The 21,231-nt window shown below is 46.5% G+C and overlaps 1 protein-coding gene across 2 annotated transcripts in view; it reads right to left on the minus strand.

Moving 5' to 3' along the window:
- The window catches only part of KIF5B (kinesin family member 5B), a 721,610-nt gene that overhangs the window by 377,058 nt on the left and 323,321 nt on the right, over positions 1 to 21,231 (minus strand). For both annotated transcript variants that reach the window (XM_085631849.1, XM_085631850.1), the window contains exon 13: positions 12,463 to 12,531. In XM_085631849.1, coding sequence (XP_085487975.1) covers positions 12,463 to 12,531 — 69 coding nt within the window. The remainder of the gene's footprint in view (positions 1 to 12,462; positions 12,532 to 21,231) is intronic.

Genomic DNA, 21,231 nt, shown 5'->3' on the forward strand with positions numbered 1-21,231 from the left:
GGTCCGTAATCGACATGTGCCTGCCACACTCTGCAGAGTTTGAATCCGGTCTTCCTGGAAGTAGCCATTCTGAGACAATATAAGAGATACAAAGTTTTCCACGATGAAAATGGAGAGCCCTGAAAAAACCGTTAAGTGTCGACGGTGCAGAAAAAAAGGGAACTGACGTCAGCACGCCGACGAGGTTTTTTTGTGGCTCCGATGACATCATACGGTTCCGCGAGCGGAGTCTGTCCATTGTGACGTCCTCATCGACGTGGGAGAGCTAGGAAAGAATTTTCCCGCAGAATGCTGGCGCAGGGGGTATTCAAAAGGTGAGGAATCCACAGGCAGAAGTATCCATCAGAAGTTTACATTACTCTAGACAAAGCGCATATGGCTTTTGGATAGCATGTTTGGATGCATTTAATGATCCGTCTGGAAATGAATGATTTGGAAATCGGTTTCCCTTTATGAGCGGGAGCAAACGTAACAGAGTTTTTTTGTTTTGCAAAAATCTTTTGTTCTGCCAATATAATACATTGATGCTCTTTTAACACCTAGTGTATGAAGAGCCCTTTCTGCTAAGGGATCTGGTTGAGGAAAGAAAACAGGTAGCTCAACCGATTGGTTAATGGTACGAAGAACCACCCTATCCCTATGAAGTTGAAGGAATGGTTCTTCTTAAAGTTAGTACCTGAAGATCACCAACACGCCTTAGTGAAGTGATAGCAATTAAGAAATCAACCTTCCAAGAAAGAAATTGAGTGTTGTCTATTTTGAAGATAGGCAGCCACTGCTGCAAAATGTAGAAGTATGGAAGTGTATACAAGGCCTGAGTATTGTAAATACAAGAGGAACAAATAATGTTTTAGATGCATTGAGTAGATTCATCTTTTGGTTATTACAATAAATAGCTAATCGTATTCTAGCTGGTTCTTCATGCTCACACAGCCGCAACAAAGAAATCTATTTGTCCTCTGACCAGTGGCATAAATCCAGAAAAGTTAAGTCCTCAGAGACATTTTGGTGTTCTTTTCAGAGCTGAAGACAAGGAGAAGCTTTCCCTATTCTAAAAGGAATCGCTCTTCCTAAATTACTGATTGAGGTAGTCTATTGTCCTTGTTATTGAACTCTGTGAGGAAAGGCCCTTTTTGAAGGCTCAACCCAACTTCTTGCTAAATTTAGTGCTGTTTTACTGACTCTAAACACTGGGGCGCTGATGTCCAGCGCCCAGTGTATGTACTGACTCCTAAAGTATATATGCAATTGGCGAATACCCGATTGGCATATTTAAATTACCTACAAGTCCCTTGAATATAGTACTCTGTGTACCCAATGCCTGCAAGTTAAATGTCACTAGTGGACTGCAGAACTTACAGTGCCACCACTAAAGTGACAAATGCAAATATGACTCTGGACATGCCACTGCACCCTAGCTCTGCAGTTTCTAAACTGCAAATTCGACCTGGCAAAATAAACCTTTCGCCAGGCCTAAACCTGCCATTTTAAAACGTATAGGTCACCCCTAAGGTAGGATCTGCATGTCCATAGGGCAGGGTGCATGATATTTAAAAAATAGGACATTTGTATTGAAGTTTTACATGTCCTGAAAGTGAAAAATCTCCAATGTCGGTTTTAACTGTGGCAAGACTGGGTCTCATATAGAAAAGCACTGGGTTACATAATAACACGATCATATATAAACTCCGTTTGGGAATAGCTAAAACCATGGTTCATGGATTCAAACTAGTAGTAATTTAAAATCCAAAATGATTATAGAGCTGGATTTGAAATTGCTATCTTGAAACTGCAGATATTAGAAAGTTGGCACTTTTATACCTAAAGCATCTAGTAGCCCTTTCGGACAATCCCCAGCTGCCGCCTAGCAGCCTGCTGAGAGGTGTGAAATGCTCTCAACAAAGGGAAAAAAAGGGCCTTGGCAAGGAGGAGGTGTGAGAGCCCTCCTCCAGACTGGATTGCCTGGGGGATGTGTCCACCAACTGTACAAGCTTCAAAAGAGCAGCCCCTGTCACAGACAGAAGTAACTTGCACTGACGCCTGCCCCTGCCATTGTTTAAGTAGCCACAGTGCCACCAATGCCAGTGGGGGGAAACCCTGTTCCCGAAACAGTTTTGCAGGGGCTCTTCCTCATTTCCCTAGACACACCTCAGGAGTGTGCCCATAGCTCTGGCCCAGGAAAGTAAGACTCTGATATCTTGGATCTGGGCAGATAAATGTACTGTGTGGTTGTTTCACGCCGACCCCTTAGGAATTACTCCCATTAGTCAAAGTCAACCCCACCCACAACCTAGACCAAGGCACCCATGGCTATCTTCCTCATAACACTGCTAGGCCTGTGGAAAACGGAAGGATTGCACCTACTAGACCAAAAGGCCTGGAACTCACAAGCAGGAAAGGCATGCTATTTTACCTGTGGGGAGAAACCCCAAGTGCTGGAAGTGATCCTACTTGAACCCAGGACTGAAGAGTGGACTCCAAGAGCTAGTTGCCCAGCCTCCTGTTAAGCTCCAGGAACACAAAGGCTGCAAGAAGCCTGTAACAAAGAAGAGCTTGGCCCTGGACCCTGCTGGTGGCATCTGGGAGATTGAGTCCTAACTCACCAAGTGGTGCCCAAAAGATCTTGGACCCTTGGCTGGTGTTAAGAGTGTACTCTCTCATCCTCAACTTTGACCCAGTCTAGCATGACCAGATACCTGCAGTTGGAACTCTGCAGTTTTTGGCTCTAGAATATTCAAACTCCTAAACATCACATCGCTGGCTTCCCTATCTGATTTTTGTTGGTTAAGTGTCTATTTCCTCATTTAAATGTTTACTATTTTTATGAATTGGAGTGGGATTTTTATTTTGTTGTGTTTTAAAGTCATTAAACTGTTTCAGTACTGCTAAATGCTCTACACGTGTTCCATTGAGGTAAGCCTGACTACTCTATGCCACGGCTATCTATGTCTAAGCTAAGGTTTAAATTAAAGTAACCTATCTAGAACTGGTACAGAATAGTGTCATTATTACTTGGAGCGGTCTCACAACCACCCCAACAAATAATCCAGTTTCTCACAAACGCTCTGAATTTTCTGGATTGCCGATAACATTTCTTCAAAGGGAAGGGCAACCCAAAGGCTCAGCAGTAACCCTACTCTGCCTAAAGTCCTGTATAGAAATGTCAGCCTTCTCCCCAAAGAGATGAGTGTGGCCCTGACCTCTAAGGAGAAGCATATACAGTGCATACAAGCATGATGTGAACGCTCCTCCAATACAAATGAATCAGTCTCCTGCATCAGATATCGCCAGCCCAGTCTACACCAAAGAACTGAACAGAAGCAAGCCTGTTCCTCGACAAACTCAAGAGTAGGATGAGAACATACAAATGGAAGGTCTAATGGGGCCAGTCTCTGCTCCCTGGAAACCGCTTGAAAAACTGATGCAGTGGAAGAAGGCGTGTCCCACTCTTCTCAAAAACAAAGTTTTAAAGCATCATTAAATGGCATAACAAGGCCCGATCTCGATTTTCTTGAGAGAATTTTAGTAAACCGTGCAAACAAAGTGAGGCTGATTAGGGAGCAAGGAGAGCTCCAGTCCCTCTGGTTCAACTGACACTGACCCATCAGGTCTAGAATATTATACTGTTGGGAAAGTATCCAGATCATTTACATTATGTGATTCCATCAGCACACCTGACTATCTGCACACCAGGCAATACATTAGCGCTCTATCATCCTCATTGTACTTACGAGGGACTTAATGAAATTTCAAGGAACTAGAATGGGAGCCAGAGATAACATAAAATAAAAAAGTTCTCAGTCCTTGAGAATTCATTAATTTATGTTATCAGAGACTACCTCATATACTTTGCAGCCTTCCCGCCTTCTGTTTCGATGAGGAGTTCTGTCATTAACATTGGACCTGACTTTGAGGACCAGCTCTGATGCCAACATCGATACAGTGGTAGCTAGTGTCAATATAGTAAAGACCAACATAGGATCTGGCATGGAAGCTAGCAGCTCTGCTTGTCTGAGAGTCAAGTCAAATAGTAGTATGGTACTGGGGCCAATGCTGCACGTGTCATAACACGAGTTGGAAGTTACTGTAGGGGTCACAGTGCCCAGAGAGATACACTCGTCATTCTACACAATAACTGACACAACTTGGGAAAAGCATCAATTTGTAGGAACGAGGAGGACACTTAGCTCAGGATTTTACTGCAAAGTTGACACCAGTTCTGACGAAGAATGTGGGAGCTCTTTAAACTGCTTGTGTTTCTCTTATGTCCCTAACGGGAAGAGACAGAAGAGCGTTCACTGGTACAAAACCAGTGAAATTCAACAGTTACAGTTAGCTGTGCTAAATGTAACTTATGCCCCCGCAATGCGCTGCTATGAACTCACATATTATGTTAAGGAATTTCTAAGGCTTTTTTAATTCCATTTCCTAACTAGAACATCCTTGTGAACTTTGCTTTTTCAGTCAAAAAAAATATTGAATATGCTACTTACCAGTATGCATCTGTTTTTGGCATGTAGGGCTGCTGACATTCATATCTGTGCATAGATCGCCGCCTAGTGTTGGGTCCGGATGTTTGCACGTTGTTGTCCTGGAAGAGTCTTCGAAGTATCCTGAGATAGGTGACTCCTCCCCTGGACCACAGTGTGCATGGGCATCCTCTCCATCCTCAGATTGTTTTTCGCCATTGTGGCAGTGATGGAGTAGATACAGAAAGTGATGACCACGCTTACAGTAATTCTGAGAGCTGCCGCTGCTACAGGCGCCGGGGAGGAGGGTGGGCGATATGAATGTCAGCAGCCCTACATGCCAAGAACAGATTCATACTGGTAAGTAGCATATTCAGTTCGAGGCATGTGGGCTGCTGAATTCATATCTGTGCATAGAATATATAGCAGTACCCTCTATTAGCGGCGGCTACCAGTGCCAGCTGCAGCGGTCTGAAAAAGAGTTTTGAGAACAGCCTGTCCTACAGCTGCCTGCTGTTTTGATTGCACGTCTACACAATAGTGTTTGGTAAATGTATGTGTAGTGGACCAGGTGGCTGCTCTACATATATCATCCAAAGGAATGTTTCCCAGGAAAGCCATGGAGGCCCCTAACTTACGTGTTGAGTCGGCTCGTGGGGGAATCGTTAATGTGCGTTTAGCTTTTTGATAGCAAATTTGAATATATTTAACGATCCATCTGGCTATACCTGCTTTGGAGATGGCGTTACCTTTGTGGTGTGGGGCAAAGGCAACGAAAAGTTGTTTTGTTTTCCTAAAGACTTTAGTCCTGTCTATATAGTACATGAGGGCTCTCTTTACATCCAGTGTATGGAGTGCTCTTTCTGCGACAGTTTGTGGGTTTTGAAAGAAAACAGGCAGTTCAATGGCTTGATTCATGTGGAACTGCGATATCACCTTGGGCATGAATTTGGGGTTGGTACGTAGTACGACCCTGTTGGCGTGAACCTGTATGAATGGCTCTTGAACGGTTAGTGCCTGGAGTTCACTAACTCTCCTCAAAGAAGTGATTGCTACTAGGAAAGCTACTTTCCAGGTGAGGAATTGAATCTCGCATGAGTGTAGAGGTTCAAAGGGTGGACCCATCAGGCGTGTGAGGATAAAGTTGAGGTTCCACATTGGAGCTGGTGGGTGGCTTGGAGGAATTACTCGTTTGAGTCCTTCCAAGAATGCTTTGATGGCAGGCACTCTGAATAAAGAGAGGTGCTGCCTGTTCTGGAGATAGGCTGATATTGCGGTCAAATGGACACGTATTGAGGTGTATGCCAGATTGCATCGGTATAGGTGTAAGAGGTAACAAATTATGTTTTGGATGGATGCGTCTAGCGGGTTAATGTCATTATTATTGCAATAAATGACGAACCTTTTCCATTTGGCTGCATAGCAAGCTCTGGTAGTGGGTCTTCTAGCTTCCTTAATGATGTCCATACAGTCAGGTGGCAGGTTTAGGTAGCCAAACTCTAGGACTTCAGGAGTCAGATTGCCAGGTTCAGCTGTTGCGGATCTGGGTGCTGAATCTCTCCATGGTTTTGCGTCAAATGCGCGGGTTTGATCCGCAGCCTTTGATGCGGCACCATGGAAAGTTCGAGAAAGGTGGTGTACCATGGTTGGCGTGCCCATGTTGGAGCAACCAGGACGAGTGTCAGTGAGTGTTGTCTGAGTTTGCGTGCCACCAGCGGTATCAATGGTGCTGGGGGAAAAGCGTACGCAAATCTGCCGGACCAGTTCATCCATATCGCATTGCCCTGCGACTGCGGATGTGGGAACCTGGCGGCAAAGCTTTGGCATTTTGCGTTTTCGCTTGTGGCGAATAGATCTATCTCTGGATGACCCCACTGTTGGAAGTACGGTTGGAGTACTGACGAATGTAGCTCCCACTCGTGCATCTGGTGGCTGTGTCTGCTGAGCAGATCCGCCATCTGGTTGTCCTTGCCGGGGAGGTGTTCCGCCATGAGGAATATGTTCCTCTGAATGGCCCACTTCCACATGCTCTGAGCCAGATGAGACAACTGTGGAGAGTGTGTTCCTCCCTGCTTCTGTATATAGTACATGGCAGTCATGTTGTCCGTCCGGATCAACACGACTTTGTTGCACAAGTGTACTTTGAATGCTTTCATTGCCAGGAAGATTGCCATCAGTTCTAGAAGGTTGATGTGCATCTTCTTTTGCTGTATTGTCCATAGTCCCTGCACTGTGTAATTGAGTACATGAGCTCCCCATCCCTGGAGAGACGCGTCCGCTGTCAGTATTATTTGTGGAACAGGCTCTTGGAACGGTCGGCCCTTGCAAAGGTTTTGTGGATTCCACCAATCCAGAGAGTTGTATGCCCGACCGCTCACCAACACTAGGTCTTTTAGTTGCCCTTGAGCCTGATTCCATTGACGTGCTAAGCACTCCTGAAGCGGGCGCATATGTAGTCTCGCGTGTGGGACTATGAAAATGCAGGAGGCCATCATGCCTATCAGCTGCATGAACACTCGCGCGGGAAGGGAGTGTTGGGGCTTGAACTTGGAAATCAGCATTTGCATGCTGTTGATTCTCACTAAATTTGGCTGAGCTGTGGCTGCCAGAGTGTCTATGGTCGCACCTAGGTACTGTTGTAAGTGTGCGGGTTGGAGATGTGATTTCGGGTAATTTAGTGAGAACCCCAGACTGTGAAGAAGGTGAATGGTGCGGGACATGTGGCTGGCACATTGCTGGGCTGACTTTGCCTGAACAAGCCAGTCGTCAAGGTAAGGGTAGACGTGAATGTGTTGCCTCCGTAGATGTGCAGCCACAGTAGCTAGGCACTTTGTGAAAACTCTGGGTGCTGTTGTCACGCCGAAGGGAAGAACCTTGAATTGGTAGTGCTGCCCTTGAATAGTGAACCTGAGATATTTTCTGTGTGAGGGGTGAATGGGTATGTGGAAATACGCATCTTTGAGGTCTAGCGTGGCCAGGAAGTCTCCCTGTTTGAGCAGCGGGAGGACTTGTTGTAGGGTGAGCATGTGGAAATGCTCTGAGAGAATGTAGCGGTTGAGGGGTCTCCGGTCTAGTATAGGTCTGAGTGACCCGTCCTTTTTTGGTATTAAGAAGTACAGGGAGTACACCTCCGTACCTTGCTCGTGGAAGGGTACGACCTCTATAGCGCCTTTTTTCAGCATACTTAGCACTTCCTGCTGTAATAGCGCTAAGTGCTCTGAGGACATAGGACGGTGTTTTGGTGGTATGGTGGGTGGAGTGGAGGTTAATTCTAGGCAGTAACCGTGTTTGATAATATCTTTGACCCACCTGTCCGTGGTGATGGAGTTCCACGTGGACAGGAACCTTTGTAGCCTTCCCCCGACAGGTGTTATGTGGTCGGGAGGAAGGGAGAGGGCGTCACTGTTTGTTCTTGGGGGAGGACCTGGTATTGCTGTATCCGCGTCCTCTACCCTTTGTGCTGGAGCCACGATATCCACCCCGGGTGTTTTTATCGTAAGTACTTTGTGTGTTGCCCTTGTTGAAGGTTTGCTGTGACCCCTGTCCTCTACCTGCTCCTCTATTTCCGGGGCGACGAAAGGAGCCACTCCGAAAGGTCTGTGTTTGGAGAGCCCCCATGGACTTTGCAGTGTCTGTGTCCTTTTTTATTTTTTCTAGGGTGGTGTCAACCTCTGGTCCGAACAAGTAGTCGGGGTTGACCGGCTGATTGAGGATGTTATTTTGAACCTCAGGTTTGAATCCGGAGATTCGTAACCAGGCGTGTCGTCGTAACATGACGCTGGTATTTATTGCTCTGGCAGCTGTATCTGCGGCATCCAGTGCACACTTAATGGATGCGTTCGTGAGGAGTTATCCCTCCCTGATGAGGATCTCTGCTCCCTCTTTGTATTGGTCAGGGAGATGTTGGAGTAGGGTTTCTAATGTGTCATAGTGGGCGCGATCGTAGCGAGCTAGGAGCGCTTGGGTATTGGCAATACGCCATATATTAGCTGCCTGGGCTGCAACCCGTTTGCCGGAGGTCTCTAGCACCTTGGACTCCTTGTCCGGGGGAGGAGCTTCCCCAGTAGTCTGTGAGTGCGCCCTTTTGCGAGCATTAGCGACTACGATGGAATCTAGAGGCAACTGGCCTCTAATGTACGTAGGGTCCCCAGGCGCCGACCTATATTTTTTGTCGATCCTGGGGTTTATTACTCTTGCCCTAGTGGGTTCTTTGAAAATGTCCTTTGCTGGTTTAAGGACACCTTTCAGCATGGGTAGAGTTTTGATATTCCTTTCTGAGGATGCGAAAGTATCCATTAGAAAATCGTCCTCGATTGTGTCAGAGTGGAGATGCACACCATGATTGGCCGCAGCACGTTCAATTAGGGCGTTGAATGCGGCAGTGTCCTCTGTGGGAGACGTTTTCGCGCCATATAGCTGCGTGTCCTGTGTATCCATAGGCGCACCCGGGTCTACAGGGTCATCCCAAGCCTGGTCAGGGTCCTGTTGGCCTTCAGGGTCCATCTCTCTGGGGTAGGGGACATCGTCACCCATGTAGTCCTCCAAAGCATCGGTTTCGGAGGTTGTCGGAGAGAAGGGCTGTGGATCTAGGTAAGAGGTATGGAGACGTTCGTAAAGAACTGGTTCCGAACCTGCTGGCAGTTTTTTCTTTAGCGGGATCCGGTAGGAGTCCAAAGGCTGCTCGGAAGATATTCTCCGCTTGTGGAGCATAAGTCTGCCGGTGTCGGCATCGATGATGTGGGACGGTGACGTCTCCGTAGGAGAGCGTTCGGCAGGTGTGATCCTAGTTTGGGTGACACGTGTCCTGATTTCAAACAGTTTGGGTGCCGTGGATGGTGGCAGTCCAAAAGTGATGTTGGGTATTGCTGGAGAAGCTTTTTGAGCTTTTTTCGGCTCGGAGCCCGACGTGTCCTGGAGGGCTGCCTTTTCTTTGATGCGTTGCAAGGACGCTGCAACTTGTCGAACCTGTAACGCCGACGGTTCTTTGGCGCCGAGCGGTTCTGCAGAGGCAGGCGTGGACTTCTTCGGGGCCACGGGGTCATCGAGTCGAGGAGAGGTAGTAGCTGTCGACGACGTCGATGATTGGGCCTTCGGTGCTGCTTTTGAAGCGATGTGCGACGCAGCGGCCATTTTGACCTTCGTGGCCGGAGCCGATTGTTTCGGTGCCGGGGGCCGAGGCGGCTTGGCGGTACCGATGGCCTTTTTCCGTGCGTCGGCGCCGACGTCGGCTGCTGCGAGTTCGGCACCGAAGTCCCGTTTGGTGCGGTCGGTGCCGACGGGTTTGGCTGGCGTCGAAGGTGTAGTGGGCTTCGATCCGACCAGTGTCAGTTTCACTTTCGGTTTCTGTGGAACCGATACGACTTTTGGTTTCGGTTTCAAGGAAGGGAAACCAGTCATTTTGGGTACTAATGGCTGTCGCTGAATGTCCGAGGCCGGGCCAGATGGCGGGGCCGAAGAACTGCGGGATAGGTCTTGGGTAAGGCCCGAAGGCGATCCCTCGACCGGAGCCATTGACTGACGCACTGGGATATCCTCCGTCTGTACGGGTAGGCCTTGCTCATCACCGGAGCTACTTTCTTCGGCCCCTAAGGCCTCATCGTAGTCTCCTACCTCGGTGTCGGCTTCTTCCCTGTGAAAGAGTTGTTTTCCGATCCGGAATAGTGTTCGGAAGCGGGGCTGGAGGGTAGGTTCTCCACGCCTTCCACATCTTTGTCCTCGGCGCTGAAGATGTTGGTCGGGGCCGGTGCCGCTTGCTGCGCTTCAAGTCTCGCTGCTCGTCGATTCCGGAGAGTCTTTTTGGATCGGAATCGGGCACAGGCCATAAATGTGGATTAGTCGTGATCCGGTGAAAGGCATTTGTTGCACACCGGGTGGACGTCGACATGGGGATATTTCGCATTGCAAACAAGACACCGCTTGAATGGTGTCCTCGATTCCATCGTCGATGTAGGGTCGATGGTCGGATACGATGCGAAAAAGTTGTTGTTGAAGTCAGTAAAACTAACAAGTAACTGTCGATACCGATCGGGAACAGTACCGACGCGAACTAAAGGCCTTTTGGCCTGAAAAAAAGTTTTTCCTAACTTGAGTCAAGATAAGCACATCCAAACACAATGGCGGAAAAAAACAATCTGAGGATGGAGAGGATGCCCATGCGCACTGTGGTCCAGGGGAGGAGTCACCTATCTCAGGATACTTCGAAGACTCTTCCAGGACAACAACGTGCAAACATCCGGACCCAACACTAGGCGGCGATCTATGCACAGATATGAATTCAGCAGCCCACATGCCTCAAACACATATTTTCACTGAAAAATAAAACCAAATGTAAGCCTTATGTGATGATTTCAGACAGAAAAAACAGAAAGGAGAAGATACATTTGCACCAGAGAAATGCTGGCACTTTGAGAAGGCCTGCAGGTGTGGTGATGAGGCAAAAAGAGAACACTGAAAGTACAAGTGCAGTATAGATTACAAACATGGGTCACAAAATGTTTGCCTTGCGCTGTCTGGTATGTGACAATAGGGATCCTTTAAATCAATAGCCAATCTCAATGGAAGGTAAGGAAAGATCTGATTAAAAACTAACATCTTTATTTTCACCTTCTTGATCCATTTGCTTTCATTTTAGAAATCAACGATAGGATATATTTTGAGCCTCTTATTTTAACTAAGAAATAGCAGGAATAGGTGGCCTTCTTCCTTTAGCATTAGTTTCTCTGACGTATTTTTTGAGGACCGGTATCGCACTTCAAGCAATAGCCAGTTTCTGAGTAAAGGTTTAAACACCCTTGGTGGTATGCTCGTTAGGAAAAAGTGGGATCTCAATCAATCAATCAATATGACTTTATTCGATCTTAAAAATTAAGATCATTAAAGGGCAAACCTATACATTGTTCACATGTTAAAATGTAATACATCACCATCAAATTTCAATAAAAACACAAAATAGAACACAAGTGCAATCTCATTTTGTATTAATCTTCACAATATCAATCATCCAGCTTTGCCATACTGTGAAATGACCGGTCGATCTTTAGAGCTGAAAAATTGTGTCTTCTGTGCTTGAGAGGACTGAAGCACAATTTCACCTCAATTTTCATTCTTTGGATACTATTATCGGCAGGGGACCAAGGGGAAAGACTCGCAAAACAACAATTATATATGGAATTGTGAGAAAAGCCATATGTAGCCATGCTGACTTTCTCAAAGAAAGCTCAAGACAACAGCCATGTAACAACAAATCTACTGAGTCTTTCCCTGTATCAATGAAGGGACCATCCACTTCTTTCTTCAAGGGTGGAGCTCCACATTTTTTGCATTAACTCCCAAAATACCCAAGGTAAACACTTAAAAAGAGTTGAAGTGCAAGTAGCTCTCACAATAGGCACTATGGTATGGCACACTTTCCAGCACAAGTCTAGCCACTGGCTCTCCTTAGTCATTGGCTTAGTAAAGAGAAAGAAGGCGTGGCATGTGAGGTAGAAGTTAAACTAAGAACAGCAACATAAGAGATGATAGAAAGGAAAATAACTCTGCCATATCAGATGAGGTAGAAAGGTTCACCAAGGATAGAGGTGTGAGTTTTGGAAAAAGCAAAAAGTCAGTTGTGGGCATGAAATTAAAGCATTGTGCTGAAGTAAAAGCAGCAAAATCCCCCTTAAAATGGGATGAATAAAAAAGAGTGATATGCACACGTTCAAGATAAACAATGGGTTTTAACATTTTAAGGATCAGAGGAAGGAGAGAAATTGTACACTTGCTGGATTTTGTTAAAAGATACACAGTGGATTTCGAAAGAAAAGGAAAAAAATCAATTGTTTTAACAGGGGAGGAAACCTCACCCAAAGTGAGTAGGAAGAAAACAGAAGGTTGATACAGAGATATCTGAGCAAAACATCTGCAGGAAAAGGAAGGCAGCAAATAATGAGCGAGTCAATGAATGGGTCCTGTATGAATGTGAGGTCATCTTGTAACATGTAGACAAGCTCACCTCCTCCTGATCCAACATTTGCTGCTTGAGCTTTTCTACCAACTGGCTTTGCTGATTAATTTCTTCATCCTAATGGAAGAAACCGTGATTTCATAAAGGAATTCAACATGAACAGTATACACTTTAAACATTTCTTAAATAAATTATGTCAAACATGCAATGAAAGAGTGAAAAATAATACATCAAAACTATTTTATTACAATAAGTTTGTTACAGTCCCACCACAATTCCTTACCATGCTTAACTCTTCCTGCTAGGGAAGTCAGGTAAAATATGATCCGGGTAAAAGAAAGCTTGAAGGTGTCTTCTAGTGGCGTCTTCCCTGATTGGCCTGTCACTTTTACTCCTTCACACTCCGACTCTTACACTTAGTTAATCCACTTCCCACCAATCCCTGTAACAACCCCTCTCCAAGGTCACAGTCGCTCCTGCTCTAGGAAGACCTTTAAATCACTGATACTGGCCTAGCTAGGGAGCCAAGACTTCCCACTGGGCTTCCCCCTGCTTCCAACAGTATTATACCTCCCTGAATTCATGCGAAGATTACAGAGTAGCTCCTTCGATGTGTCTTGCTGGAATTTAACAAGAGGAAAATGGTCTTGGTAATTACCAGGACAGGCAGATTTTGGTGTGGGAAGCACCAGAATCCACATATAATTTTCCAAACAATAAGAGTATATAAAAAAAATCTCACTTGTCAAATTCCAGACATCTTCGTGTCAGATTTTATCAGTGCATTAATTAGAGTATCTGGCACAGACGACCCGGAATCACACCTTTAATGGTTTTTAAAGGATGCCTTTCAGTGAGTTGCACTCCCACAGCTGACGGGTGGACCTAACTATTACAATATAAATGATTGTTGCTTTTGGAACATGAGCCTTCTAGTGGATTGCATACTCGCATACATAGGTAGACTCCCAACACACCTGTTACATTTGGCAGTTTTTAGAAGCGGCTTTTTCATGTGGGGTGCACAGACTACAAGTGGGTGTGCTCCAGACTTATAATTAGACTTTATTTCTGTGGAAAGCTGCACCTTGCAGTAGGTTGCCCTTCCATCTCTCCTCGATGTAGCGCAGACACTCCTTCACTGCAAAGGGACTACGTCTTTGAGCCGTTCCATGCCCTAATCAGCACAGTAGTTGCTATGAGCATTTCTTAACTATGTATATCGCCTTGTGACAATATTCTCCAAGACATGATATAGCTCAACACTTACATGTAAGCAGCTAGACCAGATAAACTGGGCCTCTGCAGTAAGGGCTGCAGTGAGAGAGGTGAGATTGTGGGGGCCTGATGGGGGCACACCCACTACCCTCCTGAAGTGGCCTGCTGGGGAGGTCGCGCTCTTCCCCCATGATAGTTGGGCCTCATCTGTCCCGCTGGAACTGGGGACACAGCTGCTGCCGGAAGCGGAAGTCGAGCCCGGAAGAAAGCTGCCGCAATGTACGGACTATACTTTTTTCCTCTTGTGCCTGCCTGGCCTCGCAGTGCCGGTACCCCGCGGTTGTCTGTTTTGGATCAGGGGCTGACCTGCGCCGCCCTCACTCTCAGTTCCTGAATAGAGGAGTTTGTGTGCACACTGCACACGACACGACCTAGGCGGATCTGCGGGAATCTGAGAGGTTGTCTGGCATCTGACTACAGTGGCCTGTCAGTGTGGGAAGGACATGTAGAGAACAGCAACTGCTAATTTACGCTAGGGATTGACATTCAGAACATGGATTAGATGCTGGAGCTGGTACGGTGCTATTCTTGAGGCTGCACTGGGAGTTCTGTAGCAACCCCGGCAGGCGCCCATAGCCCCCAGGAGCACAAGGGACAAAGTGTGAACATCCTTGGAGGTGGTTATAAGCTGGAACTGCACCGCTTGAGCCCTACACTACTCGGTGGGCCGCATAGTGTCTAGTTCTCTTGTGATTCAAATCGGCCTCATTTCTTGCTTACATGGAGCCCTTCTGGAGCCCTTTACCGACCTGATCACCTGGGACCGTGCTATAGCGGTCATGAGACATGGGCAGACAAACTTAACTGTCAGTGATTAGGTTCTCGCTCCTCCCCTGGGGTGAGCCTAGTGGACACCGCACTGGGCCCTGGCCGTGGATGAGCGGACATTCATGCTGAGGGCGGAGCTTTTGCTGAGGGACCTGTGAACTTCATTCTGACATTGTTTGGGAATATTCCATCTCGCATCCCCATGAGTAGAAACAAACAACCAGGAGCCCCACAGGGGAACACCACTGAACAATAAAACCTTGGGGTCCGTGGTGCAACAAAACATGCGCCATGCATCTGGGCAAGCGGCCCAGGCCCCTGATCAGACCGCCGAGGATCCCTAGAGAGCAGAACTTCTGGCAGCCATTTAGGGCTCAAGGCAGGCACTGGAAAACAAAACAGAGACAGTGGCCCTTGAAGTAAATTTACTCCACAAAAATCTATGCAAAGTCCTGGAGAAGGTTCGAGTAGCCGAGGGTTTGAGAGAAGGTGTACAAACAGAGGTGGCCACTTTTGGGAAACAGGTTTATGAGGTTACATCCAGAGCTGGAGTTCTGGAGGCCCAGGTGGAGGATGCAGAGGGGAGGTCGCATCGCAATAATCTAGACCTATTGAGAATCCCGGAACACCCGGATGGCTCCTCAACTGAACATTTTGCAGAAATGTGGATTAGCAAATCATTGAAACTTTTCATACGAGTGTATATGATTAGAATTATAAGACTTTGTTCACATTTCATTTTGCAAATATTTATTACAACTGCAAATGGTTTTAAAAGAAATCTTATGCATTAGAATAGAAATATTTAATTTATATACCACCTGTATAGATTCATAGTAATATCTTGGTGAGATTGGTCTTAGTGAATGTATGGTTGGTATGTTTGTGGACAGTGAAGTTCTGAAAAGAGTGTCGGGGTTGATTTGCACCCAAAGGGAAATCCCTTATTTGACTAATTATCACCATATACTATACCACAAAGGGGTATAGTGTGTAGTAGGTCCAGTGGTTGTCCAGTGGTTGAACAGAGGTGAAATAGAGAAAACTAATGCTCATTTTTGTGGTAGTGTGGGCGAGCAGTTTGGTTATCAGAGGGTTGTGTTAATGCATTTATTGTACACACAGTGGCAATAAATGAGACACCCTCAATCAATAAATCCAAGACCAATTAAAAAAGAAAAGTAGAACTTTTATATATTTCCAGAGACCCCAAAACTTTCAGAAAAGTAAGTACGTTTTAAAATAAAAATACTTTTCAGTTTCAGAAGTGGACACAGTGAAATTTTGGTCTATCCGCGATAAGGTAGTAACCAGGCGAGGAGGTAACCTTGATGACTGTCTGACTACAGGTGCTCCTTCCCCCTCGTCTTGCAGGCTCATGGGGCATTCAATGGGCTAATTAGAAAGCCATAACAGCATAATACCTATTGGGGTATAGTATACAGTGCACGCAGATTGTTATATGCACCACATAATATTGATCTTATAATAATACATGTCTTCTTCTTGAAACTTTTAGTGTAGAAGGGATCTTTCTAGGACCAGATGAGAAGCCAGGGGAGGGCTTCGAAATATGTCGACACAGGAAGTACTGCCCATTAAAGCCCAGTACCTCTCTCTCATTAACAATATCAGCTCAAAGAAACATTAAAGTTTATCTTTCCTCCTGAGCCAGGTATTTTTTAATCATACACCACTTTCACTCACTTATGACCCTTCCACTCACACTCCTACACCACACATAGTATTGTTACAAAATCAGTGCTCCCGTGTAGTCGTAGGTCGCAGCACGCCCCGTCCCGCAGCGGAACAGGAAGACCCCGATGATGAAGCATGCCACCAAGGGTCCTTTTGGTGGGTGAGGGATATTTTCACAAAGCTGCGTGCTTTCTATCATAATAAGAGACACACTAGGTCTGGAGGAACATTACTTTTCTTTTCCATAAGGGTGGATCCCTTTGTTTGATACCGATACTCATCAATAGTCATAAGCACTGAATAGAATAGCAAGCCCATCCCCAGAATCTTGAAGTGAACAGCAGTATAGTTAAAAACACCCTAAGAACAATTTACCCAAACAGGTTCCTTAAGGAGGCATGCCCAAACTGAGCGTCCGCCTGAGTGTCAGAGTCTAAAATATAGTGGCAAGCAAAGGTGTGTACTGATTTCCATGTGGCAGCTTTACATAGCTCTGCAAAGGGTGCATTTCTGAAGAGGGCCGTTGTGGAGGCCTTTCCCCTGGTGGAATGAGCCTTTGGTCTACCTGAGAGTAGTTTGTGAGCTAACTGGTAAGACAAGGTATTCACGAGACTATCTATCTAGAGATGGTATTTTTAGATTATGGAAAACCACTGCGCATGGGACCATAATTTACAAACAAACAGTCTGATTTTCTTATGCCCTCGGGTTTTGTCTAGGTATAATTTCAGAACCCTTTTGAGGTCTAGAGAATGGAATGCCTTCTCAGGAGGGGTGGAAGGTTTGGGGAAAAAGGTAGGAAGTGTAATAGCCTGATTAATATGAAAATCAGAAACAACCTTAGGCAAGAAACTAGGGTGAGTTCTAAGGACCACCCTATTGGCATGGAAAATGAGATAAGGTTCTTTAGAAAACAGAGCTTGTATCTCGCTAACTTTGTGAGCAGAGGTAATTGCCACTAAGAAAGTGGGCTTCCACGTCAAATGCTGCAGGAACATTTTATATATGGGTTCGAAGGGGGGACCCATCAATTTAGAAAAGACCACATTAAGCTCCAAGGGAGAGGGAGACCTGATCGGAGGATAGACCTTCTTTAACCCTTCAAGGAAGTCTTTAACAACAGGTATCTGAAAATAGAAACCTGCATGGGAGATTTTCTGTATGCTGCCATGGCCACCAAATTAACCTTTATAGAGGTAAACTGAGGGCCTGATTTAGCCAAATACAATAGGTAGGGAAGGATAACCTGTTACTGTCCTAGGATGGGATCATGGCCATTGGTGGTGCACAATAGGTAGAACTGTTTCCATTTGAAAGCATAGGACTTCCTCGTAGCTTGCCTCCTTGATTATTTCAGAATGTTCATACAGTCCGAAGGGAGACCTAGATGTCCATATTGGAGGACCTCAGGAGTCATGCCGTCAATCTCAGAGATGGAAGGATGGGATGGAACACCCTACCTCCGAATTTGGATAGTAGGTCCGGATGGCACGGCAACCTCCTGTGTGGGGTCTCTGATTGGTGAAGAAGGTCCGGATACCACCAATGGCGAGGCTACTCTGGTGCAATCAGGATCAACCTGGTCTTGGCTCTGTAGAACTTGTTGATTACCAGAGGAATGAGCGGAATTGGAGGAAAAGCACAGAGTAATCTCGCTGACCAGTCGATCAAATGCGCATTCCCTCTGGAGCCTGGTTGGTGAAATCTGGAGGCGAAGAAGCAAAATTTTGCATTTGTTGCATCCACAAACAGATCGATGTCTGGAACTCCCCATCATTGAAAGATGTCCTGTGCGACTGTCCTTTAGCTCCCAGCGTGAGCTTCGATTAAGTTGCGACTTAGGGAGTCTGCATGAATATTGAGAGTGCCTGGGACAAGGATCGCAGTATTGTCCACTTTCTCGCCAGCAGCTATTTCCATATTGCTTGGGTCTCTTGCGAAAGGTGTCTTGACCTGGTTCCTCCCTGTTTGTTCAGGTAATACATGGTCATGGTGTGGTTTGTTTGAACTAACAGGCAGCGTGTCTGGATGGAAGGGAAGAATACCTTGAGCATTAGTTCCAACATATTGATGGGATACCCCTTCTGACCACAATCCCTGAACTAGGAGAGGGCCCATGTGGGCTCCCTAATCCTGAAAGGACGCGTCCGTGATTTGTGTCTGGCTGGGAAGGTCCTGATGGAAAGGGATCCTTTCGAAAAGTGAGACCGTTTCATCCACCATCATAGTGAATCTTTGGCCATCTGAGGCAGATTCACTGTGTCTTACCAGCGGTCCGAGATCTGGGACCACTGCTCCTCTAATGCCTGCTGGAGGGGGGTCGCATTTGCAGTCTGGCATTGGGACAATGAAGATGCTGGACGCCATGGAGCCCAGAAGGGAGGATACCTGTCTGGCCACGAGGTGCAGTATGTGGAGGAGAGAGCGACACTTGCTGATTATTGAGGATAGCCTCTCCTCTGAAGGACACACTCTTGCATATGTGGTATCCAGTGTAGCACAGAGGTAGTGAATCCTTTGAGTTGGGTTGAGAATAGATTTTTTGGTACTTGACCTGTAGGCCCTAACGGCCTAGTACTCGAATGCAGCATTGAAGGTGTTTCTGCAGTAGAGAAGGTGACAAGCTTTTCAGCAACCAGTCATCTAGGTACGGATAGACGAAGATCTTCTGTTTGCATAGAAAAGTTGCTACCACCGCCATGCATTTCGAGAACGTGCAAGGCGCTGATTTGAGCCCAAAATTGAAGACCTTGTACTGGAAGTGCTCTGACGCTACCTGGAACAGTAAGAATTTCCGATGTTTGGAAATCAGTACTTCAAAATATGCGTCCTGAAGGTCGATGGCGCACATCCAGTCCCCCTGATGGAGCTGGGGGGAAATTTGGTGCAGTGCCAGCATCCGAAACCTCGCCTTGCGGATTAACTTAAGAGTCTTAAATTGAGTATGGGTCATCAGTACTCACTTATATCACATCATTCAACTATCTTGCGTAGTTATATTGACCATATACAAGGCAATGTAGCGAGAGTCCGGTAATCTGGAGAACATAATTATAATCAACAAATGCAGTCCCAATGGAATGTCCAATGACCTGGAGAGAATGATCATTTTGCCCCTGGTATAACTTCCCGCCTTTTCCTCGAGTAAGAGCAGTGGCCAACAATTGATATAAATCGGGATAAACAATATTAATAATTGCTTTCCGACTGTCAGCTTCAGGTTATCGTGTTGTGTGCGCTCCTCAACCCACCCTGGTGGGGACTATGCCAGTGTCCAGTGGCAAGGCGGTAGTTTGACGAATGGACCCGGCATAGGCCCTGAGCGGCCCCCAGATGTCTTTTGGGAGCGAAGAGCGCGGCAATGTGGTGGAATACATTTAGCTGTTGGTATTACAATACGCTAGGCTATCGAGCCAGCTTTGTAGTGTGGGAACAGTTTTGCGGCCCCAATGTAGCGCAATTTCCCGTTTGGTTAACAGCAAATCTCCGTATTCCTTTAGGGAAGTTGACTACCTAGCCTAGGAGTGCGATCTTGGATGTGGGGACTAATGTCAGTTCCCTCATATCACCCAGTGTCTTGTGTACCGCTTCCCAGTATGCTTGGATCTTGGGACACATCCATGTGAGATGGGCATAGTCCGCATATGGAGTATTGCATTTGCGGCAATTATGCGGTCTGGCCGGATCCAGTCTGTGTGATCTAGCCGGAGTGACATACATCCTACGCAAAAAATGTAGCAGTTTGTGTCGGCTTTAGAGGTGAGTCTTGATACTTTCCCCCCCACCGAAGTGGGCATCAGGGATGGGGGACGCAGATGTTCATTGCTTTGCCGGTGGTTTAGTCGAGGAGGGTGCTGGTCTGGACGCTCCTCTTCCTGGCAGACACTAATGGTAATGCTACCTGGATTGATGTTGTGTCGACCAGTGAGGGGTTTGAACCCTCTGCTGAAAATGACGACGGTTGTAAGGTCGGTATCTGTGCTTGAGGTCTTTACGTTTTTCCAAACCAAATGCCTTCAGTGTGTCTAGCTCAGACTTCATCTTGGACATTTCGTCATCCGCATACGCAACGAGTAAGGAGTTACCACTGAAGGGAAGTTTTATGATCCTGCGCTGAGCTTCTGGCTTGAGTCCGGTGAGTCGCAGCAGGAGGAACGCCTAGCGCAGATGCCATGGGAGTACCCATGTGCTGCTAAGTCCACAGCATCAGCTGCCGCGCTGATAATCTGATTTGCTATCAAGCCGCTCTCTTGTAAAATTTCCTGGAAGTCTTGTTGATCTTCCTTGGATAGTTTCTCAGTGAAACTTAACAGAGTCCCAAAGCACCCTGTCAGACCTCCCTAGAAGCACAGAGGCACTGGCGACCTTCATATAAGGTGCAGAGGTACTGCGCATCTTTTTTCCTAGGAAGTCCATTTGCCTACTCTCCTTCTCGGGTGGAACTGAAAAGAAGGAAGCTCCTGGATGTGCCTTTCTGGTCACTGCTTCTATTACTGAGTCCGGTGGCGGATCTGCTCTTAGAAAAAGAGGGGTCCTGATCTGCCGCTTTGTATTTCGTACTGATGCGTGGTGGTACAGACCCTTCTGCAGCTGGTGTCAGAAAGGTTTGTAGTGCTGGTGCAAGCAGGCCAGGGACCAGAGGGAGCGTAGGCCTTGCAGAAGACCTGTGATGCAGTGTCTCGAATATAACCAATGCCAATTTTGTTGGTGTAGGCATCTCAATGTTTAATTTAGTGGCACCTCTACTCAGGATCTCATTGAAGGTGACGATATCGTCCATTGGTGACACTCTGACTGGAGGAGTCACCAACAGAGTCGGTGAATAGTCACGAACAGAAGATCTCGATGAGGCTGTAGACCATGAGGACGATCTAAGTCTGTGTCTTCGAGACCTGGAGGAACAAGAGTGGTGGAAAAGAGACCATCGTAGAGGTGTTCTGGAGCGTAATCTTCTTGTGGAAGGAGAAATTGTTCTCCTTACAGACCTATGTAGAGATCTATTAACAGCCATCGTTGCTTGAGAAGTACCAGCCGAGACTCTGGAAGGAGAGTAGCTTTGTAAAAAATCCCTCC

Source organism: Triturus cristatus, chromosome 10, assembly GCF_964204655.1.
Source record: "Triturus cristatus chromosome 10, aTriCri1.1, whole genome shotgun sequence".
Lineage (NCBI taxonomy): Eukaryota > Metazoa > Chordata > Amphibia > Caudata > Salamandridae > Triturus > Triturus cristatus.